Source organism: Mesitornis unicolor, unplaced genomic scaffold (assembly GCF_000695765.1).
Source record: "Mesitornis unicolor isolate BGI_N332 unplaced genomic scaffold, ASM69576v1 scaffold7860, whole genome shotgun sequence".
In the NCBI taxonomy this organism is placed as follows: Eukaryota; Metazoa; Chordata; class Aves; order Mesitornithiformes; family Mesitornithidae; genus Mesitornis; species Mesitornis unicolor.
Window position 1 is genome coordinate 34,830 of NW_010160323.1, and position 13,503 is coordinate 48,332.

Here is a 13,503-nt window from a genome sequence, read left to right on the forward strand (position 1 = left end):
ACGAAGGTGCTTTGCTATTTGGAAATCTGGAAACAACTAGTCATGTCATGGTCTCCTATTATACATATATTCTTGATTACTTTGCTGATTATATTTGATTTTTCAAATCTCCACAGGTATTTAAGTTATATATAGCGTTCCCTCTTGTTCAAATTACATTGAATTTTAGTAGCTCTACAGAAGTAGCTCCCTGTCTTTGAATACTAGCAAATGCAGTTCTTGCAAACCTCGGCTCAGAGTGCCCATTTGAAAACCTCAGGTGAAGACATACTGAAGTCCTTTGGAACCACGTTCAGGGAGACGCATACTAGAGGTTAGACTTGAGGGTGTCCTGCTGCAGATCTCCCAGATAAAACTCTTCCATCTGTTCTGTAGCGTTTCAGGGACAGTGAGTCATGAGGCAAAGGGGAGCTCTGCAATGGGGACTTTCTATGAGTAGGCCTTTATGAACTGACTTCATTTCTGAAGTATACAACTTTTGCTTTGCTGTTGGTAGTTTAACAGATTTTGACTTTTTTTCCCCCCTTTCCAGATTTTGGTGTTAGTGCATTTTTAGCAACGGGAGGTGATGTTACTCGTAACAAAGTAAGGAAAACATTTGTTGGTACTCCATGTTGGATGGCCCCTGAAGTGATGGAGCAGGTATTCCTAATGTAAAAAAAAATAATCTATTTTTAATCTTTAATTTTTGGAGCTTGAGACATCACCACCTTGTGTTTCCTTTCTGGTTCTATTCCAGGTGCGAGGTTATGACTTCAAGGCTGATATGTGGAGTTTTGGGATAACAGCCATTGAGTTAGCGACCGGAGCGGCACCTTATCACAAATACCCTCCTATGAAAGTAACAATCACTTTGTATTACTTAATGCTGTTAGCTGTATTATTAATACTGCTAGACAGTTAGAACTACTTCATTCTCATTAGCAACTCAAGATATCTATATGTATATATTCTGTGGAATACCTGTTCTCCTTTAATTTCCACATGTTTTGAATTGATTTGATTTTGCTTACAGTACCTCCTCTTTGGGTTTACTGTAGGTGTTAATGCTGACACTTCAAAATGACCCTCCCACCTTAGAGACAGGTGTAGAGGACAAGGAGATGATGAAAAAGTATGGCAAATCCTTTAGAAAACTAATTTCATTATGCCTTCAAAAAGATCCTTCCAAAAGGTAGGTCCTTATTGCCACGTACGGTGGGATTATTTTTTAAATGTACAGACTACTTAAAGTTCCAGTGTTTGAACATCATCTTTAGGTATATGTTTTGAATTTTGTAAACAGCAGCCTTCAGTCATCTTCATGTGGGGAGAAGAAATTGCCTTTTAATTGTTGCTTAAAGATTTTATACTTGAATACACTGTTGAATGAAACTCTGATCAAACATCAGTCCTTGCTCTACGTCTTAATGTCTCCTCCGAGGCAAGATACAAATGTTGATATTGTGCGTAAGTCTAACAAGACTGTTCAGACTGATCAGACAACAACACAGCAGTCCCTTGGCCTTTAAAATAAATTAAAAATAAATGAATATTTTGATGCTGATTTTTCTCATTTTGTGACACAAGCTTGGTATTGCCTTTAACTTGGATATTTCCCGATAATGTTACTTATTAAGAGTTATTTATTTTTTACTGTAAAGTTACGGGCTTCAAGTTTGTTTAGAGTTTTTCTCACATTTATGTAGGAAGTTGCATGTCACAGCATCTTTGTGACTTGTTCTTTCTTGCTATGTTTTGTGAATGGGATAGCCAAGATGATGAAAATACTAAAGATCTATTCCAAAACCACTGCTGAGGTCCCAGTTTCCCAGAACAACTCATTTATTTATCCTTTATTCATTTTTATGCAGACCCATTTTTTTAGGTTTCTTTTGCTGAAGAGTTGGAAGAGGCACATTCTAGTTAATATTATTTCATAAGGGATTTAATATATCACTTTTTTAAAGAGTTTCAGAGCTGATATTTCTGGGGATAAAAATGTTCTGAGAATGGAGTACTGCGTGGGTCCCTTATGATGTATGCTTCACTGCTGTTACGCTGGCTTAAGTCCAGGGTATTGTTATAGGGAGTCAAATTGAAAACGTGACAGCAGCAATATTAGAGAACAAGTGTAACTAAGAAAAAAGATTGTGGCAGCACTGTTATTCTTGAAATCTTAAAATGCTATTTTTTACTGAAGGACCACTTGTATACTGTTTTCAGATTCCCGAACTGCTTACAATTGGTGGTCTCTGTAGTATGTCCTGATGCTTTACGCTTGGCACTGCAGTTTCACTGCTTACAGATAAGAATGACGTGTTCTGGATAATCAAGCTGCTTCTAGTTTCCAGAGTCCAGCAGTTTTCAGGGCACGATTAAATTGGTATGAAAACATGAGAAGTAAATAATTAAAATAGTTTTCTTTCTCTCCTTGAATGCATAATGCTGAGTTACCTGATCCGTAGTTATGGCATCAGTGTTGAAACATTAGTGTTTAAACTAATCACACTGATTTATTACACTGATGTTTAAATGCGTGCAATATCTTCATACTCAGGATTGCCTTGAATGGAAAAATTAGGCCAGCAGTTAGGTGATTAGATCTGTGTGCAAGTTACACTGACTGAGGAGTGAGCGTCCTTATATTGTGGGGTCATCACTATTTCTTATGTTTCTCCTACGCCAGGATTTAATTTTGCGTGGAGATAACCTCCATAGTCATCGTGTCCATTGTGGGAGGAGCGCCTGCAAATTCTAGGACTGTCATTGCACTGGTGTTGTCTCAGACCATGCCTTTTTTCCTTGGGGATCTGTGTGTGGGTGTTTCTCACTCCCCAGTGCCAAGGATGCTGCTTACAGCCCTCAGCTGCAGTTCACCGATGCAGCCTGTGTGGGAAACAGGTCCAGAAAGCACGTCCACACCAGTTCAGAAGTGTCTGGCATAAGTAATGGTAGAGGAATGGAGACCGCTAGTTTGGATAAAACTTCACTAAAAATCTAGCTTTTAACTGTGCATAACCCTGTTATGAGATGGCAGTGGATCACTGAAACTTGTCTTAAGGTTAAGAGTTCATTTGCGATAGAACTTTAAAACTTTGACACAGAAACCGATTTTTTCCAAAGTCTTTTTGCTCATCCAAGGTTTATGTGTGAATTACTGCTAAGCCCGGTGGTCTCCACAGTACCGCTAATAAGAACTCCTTTATTGCAGAGATCGGTGCTTTGGAGGGGAAGGAAAATAAGCGCTCTGTGGAACTCCTGTCTGTGTCTAAACTGGATGTCTTTTGTTGACGTCAGGAGTTGTTTCATTATTTCTAGTGGGAGTGAACTGATACATACGTACACACTACCCGTTACTCCTCTTCTTTCACTTACTCTTCAGACGTGTCCTCAGATAAATAAACTAGTTCAGATTTTTTTTTCTGAAGGGGGGAGTTGAGACTCAAATCTTCCAAACTGAAGTTTTCCACTGTCTTACCTAGTTTGTGCTATAACCGATCTCTTGCTTTAATTCAAATGGAAAACTATAGCAGATGTTGCTTCTGTTCATTTATAAATGATGAATCTTGGGAGATTTTGGCTTCCCTAAATTTAGCTCTGTCAAAATTAGTCTCAGATAGATGGTATGGGCTCCTAGTGCAGAGAATGAAAAGAACCTGGAGGATTTTATTTTATCCCAAGGGACACTTCGGTTTCTCCCCAGAGTCTGCTCTGGTGCTTTGGCTCTGGCTGGATAAGTAGCTTTTAGATCCCTGAAGTTAGGGGAGACCAGTCCTGCTCTTGGAGTCACTTTGATAGCTGTGAGGTTGTGATTACGTGTTGACAGCATCAACAATACAAACTTTGCAACGATGGGAGGGAAGAGACTTGAACAGAACTGCAAGTACAATTGAAATGTCTGGGTTTTGACCTTAAAACTGTTGCTGTGATTTTTCTCTGTGTGGTTGGAAGACGCTCCAGATGATGCTCTTTGGTTTATGTATGGTGTTAATGGTGTCGGTACAGATTCTTGTGAATGCCTGCTGACATCAGTGTAGTAAAAGAATGTTGGTAGTAGGTATTGATGCCATTATTCTTCCATTGCTGCGGAGCAAAGTTCAGTTGCATTCATAGAGTCACTTGGGGCAGAACTTGATACCTGATTTTTTGTTTGTTTTAAGACTACAATGCATTTGTGTTGAAAGAAAAAAGGAGGAAATTGGCAACTTAGAGACTGATTTTTTTTTCCCTTTTTTTGGTATTTTTGCCGTAGGGAGGCTTAATTTTTTCATGTGTGGTAAGTGAGTATGTGTGGATTAATTCAGTAGCTATTATCATTCATTCCCCATTCATACAGTACTAATTCAAAAGTATTAGAGACGTACCATTTAACTAACGTCTTGTACTGTACTCGCTGAAAGGGGTCTTTGTTTTCTGTTCTAATTTATTATTGATCTTTCAGGCCCACAGCAGCAGAACTTTTAAAATGCAAATTTTTCCAGAAAGCCAAGGTAAAACGTTTAACCCTATGAGTAAATTTTGCTCTGCCTTAAAATCTACATGAAATTTCTTCTTTCCTTGTGTTGATTTTTAACTTACCAAATGTTGGTTTTGCAGAATAGAGAATACCTGATTGAAAAGCTTCTCACTAGAACACCTAATATAGCTCAAAGAGCAAAAAAGGTGAGTGTATTCACATCTTTTTCTTGATTGGTGTGCAGGAGAAAGGAGAGAATGTTCGTTGCCTTAGAGTTTAGTTGCCTTAAAAAGCCATTCTCTTATGCAGTCCTTCAAAGTCAGTGACCGTTGAATGAATGGTTTCTGCAGCCTGACTTTCTCCAGGAAGCCCTGGGGCATTTTGACTTCCTTTCTGGCCTTTCCAAAATGACAGATGGCATTTGCCATCATATATGATAGGGGTTTTTTCCACTTCCTTTTAGAAAGCCTAAGGTGAAATGGTTGCACAAATAAAAAGTGATTTGTGAGTGTGTAGATTCATAAACTGCAGAATTCACATCTTCATTTATCACCTAGAGAAACGGTGAAGATACCATAAATAGTATTTATCGAGGACTGCTGGGTTCTTTGGGTTATTTCAAATGCGATGCCCATAGGTATGGAACTTGGGTTCAAACTCTGCAAGAATGCTGCTGAGTTGCTCAGACCAGTGGAGCCTCATCCCACAGGTGATGGAGTTAAACACACAGCTGTGGCAGATGCTGGTATTTCTGTGTGGCCTTTGGCACTTGTGTAAAGGAGCTTACCAGATGGTGTGCAGCAGAAATAAAAAAAGTAATTCTTAACAGGTAAGTATTTTTAAATTTAAGTGTGAAGCAAGCTACTGCTCATACGAGCTAATAAACAAGAGTGACTGTAGATTTCTGCTTGCATGTGAGAAATTAAGGAACTCCCTTTCTGTGGTGACTTAACTCACCGTATCTGCTCAAAATGAGGAACCTGCTCAGAGATTGCTGAGCCTCTTCAGGTGACAGGGTAGTGTGCTGGTAGTCCAGCTTTCTAAAAGCAGGCTTTCTGAAAGCGACTGTTTCAGCCTGTGTTGGCACAGCAGGTAAGGCTTCAGTTACCTGGACTGGCACTTCACAGGTTTTCGGTTGTCTTTGTGAGTATTGGTTTGGCATAGTTCTACCACCCTGAAATGTTACTACAGCTAGTGGCTTATGCTTGGAAGAGACTGCCAGCAAGGTCTGAATGCTTTAAGTTGCCTCTAATCTTCTTTTAGGTGAAAATAATTGGGAAATCAGTGGCAACGGCGGGGTTTTGTGAGAGGCTGGAACGAGAGGGCTTGTAGAAGGGGATGGTGTGCTGCAAGGGCAGAGGGTAGGCGTAGTTCAGCTCTTTGGCCACGTGGTGGCAGCAATGCCCACATAAAAACCACCTGCCTGGTGGGGAAATCGTGGTCGCTTGGGCGTCGCGGGAGGGATTCAGACCTGTGGCAGCGCCAGCTGGGCTGGCGATGGAGCCTCTTGGCGTTCATCTCAGGCCAGCGGCGGAGACTGCGTGTTAGCTCATCCATACGTGTATGTGCAGCTATGTCTTTAAATAACTCGGCATCTGGAATTGCAAAACAAGTGCAGGGCAGCCTCCCGTGCACCACGAGAAATGGTTTTCTTGAGTTTTTGGTCGATTCTTTCTAGGAGTGATTCTGAAGAAATCAAAACTGTATAGTGCTAGAGACGAATTAATATGTCTTTTAATTACAGCATAAATAGGGGAAAAAGGGTTTAGCTAGTGAAAATGCTAAATTATTTCTATTTTAGAAGGACGCAAAATTAAAATTCATTAGGGATTTAAAATTTAATTCACTTGTTGCAACTTTAGATGTAGCTGCTGTTTTAAGATACCATAAAATAAAAATGTATTTTAATATTAAAACCGTGGGGTTTTATTTAAAAAAAAGCTTGTGGAAGTAGAGTTTGGTTGCTCAAACATTACCGTGTAAACTGTCTAAGAGGTGACTCTTGGAAGAAGTAATGCCTGTAATGGAAAAAGGCACATCACTAGGGCAGGAGATGGGGAGGAGCTGGTGCCATCACTGCTGGAATTACCTTCTGCAGTACTTGGTGTGAAATGCCTGTAAGCAATGGTCTGTAGCGCCGCTGCTAGCACACATAGCAGATCTGCTCTGATAATTTAATTTTTCTTGAGATTACCATGTGTATAATTACATTGCCTTATCGCCCAGAACTCCAGCCTTAGTTGAGTTTTAACTTTTTTTTATCTTGACGTAGTGTTCTTATGTTTTACTTCTGCCATTACAGCTTATACATGGCAACTGTTCTGACTAAATATAAGTTCAGGTATGTTTGTGAGATCCTGAAAGCAGCTGCACGTGGTCTTGTATGCGTGAGGAAAACATTCGATGCTGTAAAGATATAACCCAATTTGATATTTAAACACCACCTGCACTGTGTGTTTAAAATTCTGTTTAACATCAGAGCTGTAAACTACATCTTTGTGCACATATTCCCCCTGTCCCAGTGTTCTGTTACTTGTTTTTAATTCTGCTAATTTTGGAATGAATGTCCTTGTTCCTGGCACTATCCTAGTAATTAAGGATAACGCTGAAACACATCTGGAAGTGGTTTGCTCAGGAGGAACACGTCTTGCCTCTTCCTGTGCAGAATCTGCCTAAGTATATACCAGTACTGATCCACAGAAAAGAGTGTTGCAGCATGCGACTGCTTCCTGGCGAGTGCGGGTTTCGTCAGCGTGTCCGCTCACCTGTGAGAGCATTGCTGGTGTCAGGAAGAACTGGAGAAAAGGCTGTGGTGGACGATCTCAGCTCAGTGTGGTCTGACAGGCAGGGACATGCTCTGAGGCTGCGCTTTTGTCACTGGTAGAGATGTGTGAGCCCTGACTGCAGCCACTGCCTTTGTGGTCATGTAATGGTACAGCAGCCTGCCCTGTCCTGCTTGGGTCAGAGCTGTGCACACCCCTGTTAGAGAACAGCAGAGCAGGAGTTTAGAGACACTATTTGGTAACACATGTTGAAGTAGTTTGAATTTTGAACTGAATGCTAAGTAATTTCATTTGTGACGAGAATTGCTGTACCTGGAATAGAGGAAATTTGAAACAGTTTCCAGTTCCATAGTCAGTTTTGAAATCTTCTCACAGTACAAAATTAATTATAACTGTGAGTACTCTGTATGCCTGAAGGCCCTGGGTCAATTTTGTGGTTTTATAATCCTGTTTCTTTAATTTTGAAAATCTCCTGCATGACTGCGACTTTCACAAAGTGAACGGGGAAAAACATGCATCTGCATTTCATTTTATTGCTGTCTGAGGTGCTGCTAGTAAAAAAAATGAAAATCTGAGTAATGGTTGGGCTTGAATTCTATTTTTGGGAAGGTGGTATTGCTCTGTACTGTTAGTAGAAGCTCTTTAGAGCTCAGGGATGTAAGTTACTGGGAAAAACCTCTGGCAGCATGAAGACATGAGTAGTCTGAGTGATACCAGTTTTAATAAAAACTTAGGTGAAATACCCTTACTGATGGGCTGGAATTCCAGCTCTGCAGGACAGCTAATTTAGGGACATGATCATGTTACCCTATAGAAGAAATCAGCAGTCCCCTGTATTTAATAAGGAAAGCATCGTTAGATCCTAGATTTCTTGGACAGCTCTAAGAGCATGATTGCACCTCAGCAAGACATCCACACGCAACATTTTCTTGTTTCAGTCATGGATTTAATGTGATAGATGATGTTCTTCATCAGTGATGGGCGTTAGGACAGCTGAACTCCAGGCCTTCTGGAAAGCAGAGAGCAGTGTTAGTTTGAGCTGAGATTATTAATGAAAACGTATGTTCATCGCTATGACTCTTTACACTTTAAGAAATGCTTATTTCATTAATGCTGATGTATGAAGAGAAGGGACAGGTGTTACACTGGAACACTTTTTCTGGAAACCAGCGGCTGAACTATAAGACTCTATTTGGCAAGTCTTTGTGTCTGTGTAAGGGCGTCCTCTGTCGCAGAGGATTAATTGTTCATCTTACCCATAACACCGCCACAAGCAGAAAAAAATAGTGCAACTGTTTTTGTATTGTTGGGTATTACTAGACAAAATAGAGGAGAAATTGGCATTCAGACCATTTAGGGTTTGTTTTTTATTTTCAAGGAGTTGTTGGAAGTAGAACTTAATGGAAACATTTTTCTGTAAAAATGTAAATTTGACATAAGTTCACATAATCAAAAGCAGTGCCTGGGTTAGTGGATAGCAGAAGTGTTTTGAGGGGCAGACACATGCAGTTGCATCAGCTTTGCTTTAACATTTCAGATAAAGGAAAAAGGTTGCTGTGAGCATTTCTGCTAGGTACGCTTAAATGCGGTTGTGCTGTAAAATAAGAGAAACTTCATACAATATATGGGTTTATCCATCCCTTATTTTATAGGGTGCTTTTACCATCTGTATAGGGTTTAAGAGATTGGATTTTTTGCCCTCTCAAATGGAGCTAATCTAGTACAGAATAGATGAGCTTTAAAACAAACTGTGGAATAGTTGGCTCAGTTGAGTGTTTTTTGTACTTCAGATGGCTGTAAGCGTCTCTACAATAACTTGAGTAACTTGTTTTGGCAGGGTTTAAAAGCTCACACATCGTTAAAAATTAACCATCTCCCATCTTGGATAGTGTTTTCCAGTCACAGGCCGTCATGGTTCAACTTCAGAATTCATTTATGCCGTGAGTGAGTCACTATCTCTTGTGTAAGGGCATTGATCTGCTCACTTGCCGATGTTGTCTTCATGACCTGTTGACTTGTTCAAAGATGTCTAGAACATGGACTAACACGAGGTTGGTGTATGTTATGTATATATGTCTGATTAGACCAGTAGCTTTAAATATTTGGCATTTATCTAAGCTGTTGAAACTTTCAGTACTGGAGGAGGGTTTCATTCCTGTGAAGTGCAAGTGTAGTGTGTTCTTGAAGGTGCTGTCAAGGGAGTCCTGGTTAAGGAATCAAGACAGGATAAAGGAAGCCCAGGTGTGCACCATGCTGGCGGTAGATTCTTTGATCAGGAAGTAGGCCTTGTAACCAACCAGAAGATAATCCTGTTTTACTGTCCTGTTTTTTAATGAGTTGGTTTTCTCCCTCTTGCTGAGAATGTGCAAGAAGGTGCTGGTTTTACCTGTTTTTCTTCTGAGAAATGAAGCCTCAAACACATCACTTGCATGACATCCAAAACCAGATTGCCTCTCTTGGATTTGAAACAGTGTCCTAAATGGCAAGTGCCTCAACAGAATCAGTAGTCACTCAGTCTCCTCCCGGGCTGTAGGCCACATCAGTGTTTTGTCAGTGCAGGCCGCCACAGCTGGCTTGCTAGGGTCACCTTAGTGTCACGAGGTTTCCCACTGTGCTCTCTTGAGCAAGGTGGTAGAAGAAGCCTTTCTGCCTGTCTTTGCTTGTAAAAGTAACAAGGAGTTTTGGGACGATGTGGAAATGTGTCTTACTCGTGATTTTGTACATTTTGGGGAAGATCGTCAGGAAGGTCATGTGTGGGGATGAATTACAAAGAGGATTCTTTAAATGTAGGGTGGCTCAGAAGCAGCGTTGCCATCTGTTAACATTTGCTGAAAGCATAATGGAATAGCTCTGTGTGAATTTTTGCTTTTGTATAGAGGAGTTAAATCTTTAGTCTTCCTAGTTCTGAAAAAAATAGAAGGGAGACAAAACAAAGAAAGGAGGCCAGGTCCAACACTGCAGAAAGTGTGGACAAGGAAGTCCATTTCCCTGATTGGACCTCATAAAGCCTTTGGAAGTACAACCCAAAACAATTACACGCTATTTGTTTTGACACTTGCCCACTCCCACACATGTGCTCCATACTGGAGCTATTCTTGAAGTTCCTGAGGAGCACAGGAGAAGCAGGACATCCTTGAGACTGCACTACCCAGTGGCATTATGGAGGACTGACTTTAGCTGAAAAAGGGCTCTTGGCTCATGAAGCTAAAATTATGGCTGGAGCTGAAAACGTCACAGTTTTAATCAGAACAGGTCGTTTAAGGCTGGCAGAGCAGAAGGATGGATTGGAATAGTAATAGTGTGAGCACGAGCAGTGGAGCTCAAACTGTACATCTGCAGGTGAATGTAAAGTCACGTTATATATGAAGTGAAGGGGGGAAAACGTCAACTGGATGACAAGGTGCGTGCAAGCCAGCTGTGCCATGTGGGACTCGTAGACAGCAGAGGGCAGCCACTTCCAGCACGCAGCGCAGCACGCAGGGTTCAGTCCTGAGCTGTACGGGAGAGCGTTGCTCAGGCAGGAGCGACTCTAGGTCTCTGGTTTTTAAATGCTGTAGCCTGGTTGAATGTGCGCTGCTTCATGATACCTCACTAAAATATGAACACTGGGGTTTTATACAATCAGATTTTATAAAAATTGCAGGTTTATGTTAGTTATCTTCATGTTCACTTGTAACTTTTTGGGGAACTGTATTCAAACTTTGTTTGGTTGCCTTTATTTTTTTTTTTAAACGTCTTGAGTAAGCTTAGGTCTCTTTAAAACCAGTGTGGAACGCAGGATGTATATTACAGTAAATTCTCTTATGTGCATAAGTAATTGGGAACCTTGTAGAAAATAGAAGAGGGAAGAAACCACAATTTCACCTTGAAATGGCATTTTCAAGCCTTTGAGCTTGAAAGTAAATGGAAATCATAGTAATTTCTTCTTTGAATTCTACAGTATTAGACTATTTTCCTAAATATTCTTTAACGTGACTGTATTGCTGAAGGTGAAACACACCTTATAATGAGTCTTCTACTACTGAGTAATGAAAGCTCTACATGAGGCTGTATTTGTCTTCCTTCTTTTCCCCTCTGGTCATTTTAAGCAAGTAAACAGCTTGGATGATAGAAAAGGATGGTGGAACTGGACAATACTGATTATAAAGGGAATATCCAGTGACCCCTCTAACAGAAAGCCTTTTATTAGTGATTCATTATCGTGATGCCCATTCATCGGTGCAGAAAGGAAAGATAACTGAAAGCTTTGAAGGTCTGGATCTTTATCTTTCTTCTTCATCTTTCGGAGTATCAAGTTATTTTGCCATTCTGCTCTATTTTTGATTGGCTTCCTTTGATTCCTGCAGGTACCTCCTTGGCCTTAGCACTTTAGTTTGACTGGAGGAAAGGAGTGGGGCAGGCAAGGAAAAGAAAGAGAATGTAAAAGAGCTTCTCTCTGCATTTATGAATTAGGCATCAGGCCATGCCTGATTGGGTCAAGCCTGTTTGGGATTCCTCGGTTTTGAGGTGAAGTGTTACGTTTGAGGAACAATGCAACTTCTCTGCACAACTAATTGAAAACATCTTCCGCAGCACAGGTACAAATTCATGCCTGAAAGGACTGTTACTAAAATGTGAATTAAAGAATTATTTGCAGTTAATAACATCCTGTAATTAAATTTGTGTAGTGGAACTAATAAAAGGAGAAATAACGTCTGAAAACTAAAGATCATACTGGATTACTGAACTTGCACATTTGCTGTGTTACTGGGATTTCGGCAAACTGCAATTTCTCAAAACAAAATCAGGTTCACATTTTGGAGCAGATGCAATAAGTATGTCGCAGCACTTATGTAAAACCGCATGGTTTTGGAAAGCAGAATTAGGCGTGCAGGGAATTACATGCACTTGTTTACAATATGTTTATGTGGCAAAATAGTGTCCCTAGTTGGAGTCTCTACATTTTGGTGTCTCTAAGCAGCAGCATCCCAGCCAGAGAAGATACGGTGAAGGAGTGAGAGGAGGAGGGCTTTGGACAGGGAATTCCGCAGAGCGGGTGGGGGGTTGGTACACTGAGCATCTCTACCCATTGTGATGGCTTTCTTTTCCTCTCGCTGATCGCTCTGCTGTATTCCATTTTCAGACTGTGAATGTAGGTAAGATTTCATGGCAGCCTTCTCAGTTGATGGCCCTACCCTTGGGTGTCACGCTTCTTGTTGTATGAGCATTATTCTGTTTGTGTCTGGCTATAAAAACAAACCAGCATCATAAATATTTAAAGCAAATTTTCTTTTTATTTGTCAGATTTGTGTTCTTTGTTGACTAATGCTGCGTTATCCCTTTAAAAAGGGTGTTCTGCAAGAACCAGTAGAGCTGAATGAGTCCTATTCAATTCAGAAGTATCAATCTCCTTTCTGCAGTACTCTTTCATGAAAGAAAATGTAATGATCTTACATTTCTTGACTTTTAAATTGTCAGTGTAGTTGATTCCAATAGTGAGCAGAAGTGGTAATTTACAGAAAAATGGTGAAGATTCTTGTATTTCCAATTCTTAAATGACTTAGGCACCTTTTCAGGTTTTGTAATACTTTATGCTGCATTAAGAAAGAAACAAATATTTGCAAGTTTGCATCAGTGACTCAGATTTTCAATGCTGACTTGCTTCATTGAAGGTGATTATAAGTGCCCCATAAACATGACATCGCACACTTCAGAGCAAACAATGAAGAGCTGCTTTGGAAGGGTGTGCTGGATAGTTGTGAATATACACTTTAATTCCAGCAGAGGTGCAGTTTAAATCTTTGAAGAAAACAATTGTGACATCAAAACATGATATGTGAAAGCTTGACCCCAAAGTAAATTAAATATGTTTGGCCATTAATGTGATGTGAAATTTTACATGGGATAACAGTTCCAGTGTTGCCATGTTTTGCAGACACCATTTACATTTGACTTGGAATTGAAGACTTCAGTTGGAATTTACTTAGAATTGAAGGATTTGATGTTCCTGTTATCTTTCTAGTGAGATAACAGATATCATAGAATCATAGGTATATATGTGAGAATATCCTCTGCTCTTGTTTTTACTGAGTCAGGATGTAGTACCTGAAGTGCTAATGACATCTCATCTCCTCCCACAGTAAAGTCACCTTGGAATACTGAAATTCAAACTTTTCAGACTGAAACTTTAGGGCATGGGAGACGTATACACCAAATAACGTGCTTGCTTCCTAGGAGCTTCCCTGTGTTCTTCAGTCAAAAAGTTCTTTTGTTTCACATAGTGAATATACATACCAGGAATGC

The 13,503-nt window shown here is 40.2% G+C and overlaps 1 protein-coding gene across 1 annotated transcript in view; it reads left to right on the forward strand.

Moving 5' to 3' along the window:
* The window catches only part of LOC104544721 (STE20/SPS1-related proline-alanine-rich protein kinase-like), a 98,898-nt gene that overhangs the window by 33,841 nt on the left and 51,554 nt on the right, over positions 1-13,503 (forward strand). The window contains exons 6-10 of the mRNA XM_010189665.1: positions 533-642; positions 740-841; positions 1,041-1,174; positions 4,424-4,472; positions 4,579-4,644. Of these exons, the coding sequence (XP_010187967.1) occupies positions 533-642; positions 740-841; positions 1,041-1,174; positions 4,424-4,472; positions 4,579-4,644 (461 nt within the window). The remainder of the gene's footprint in view (positions 1-532; positions 643-739; positions 842-1,040; positions 1,175-4,423; positions 4,473-4,578; positions 4,645-13,503) is intronic.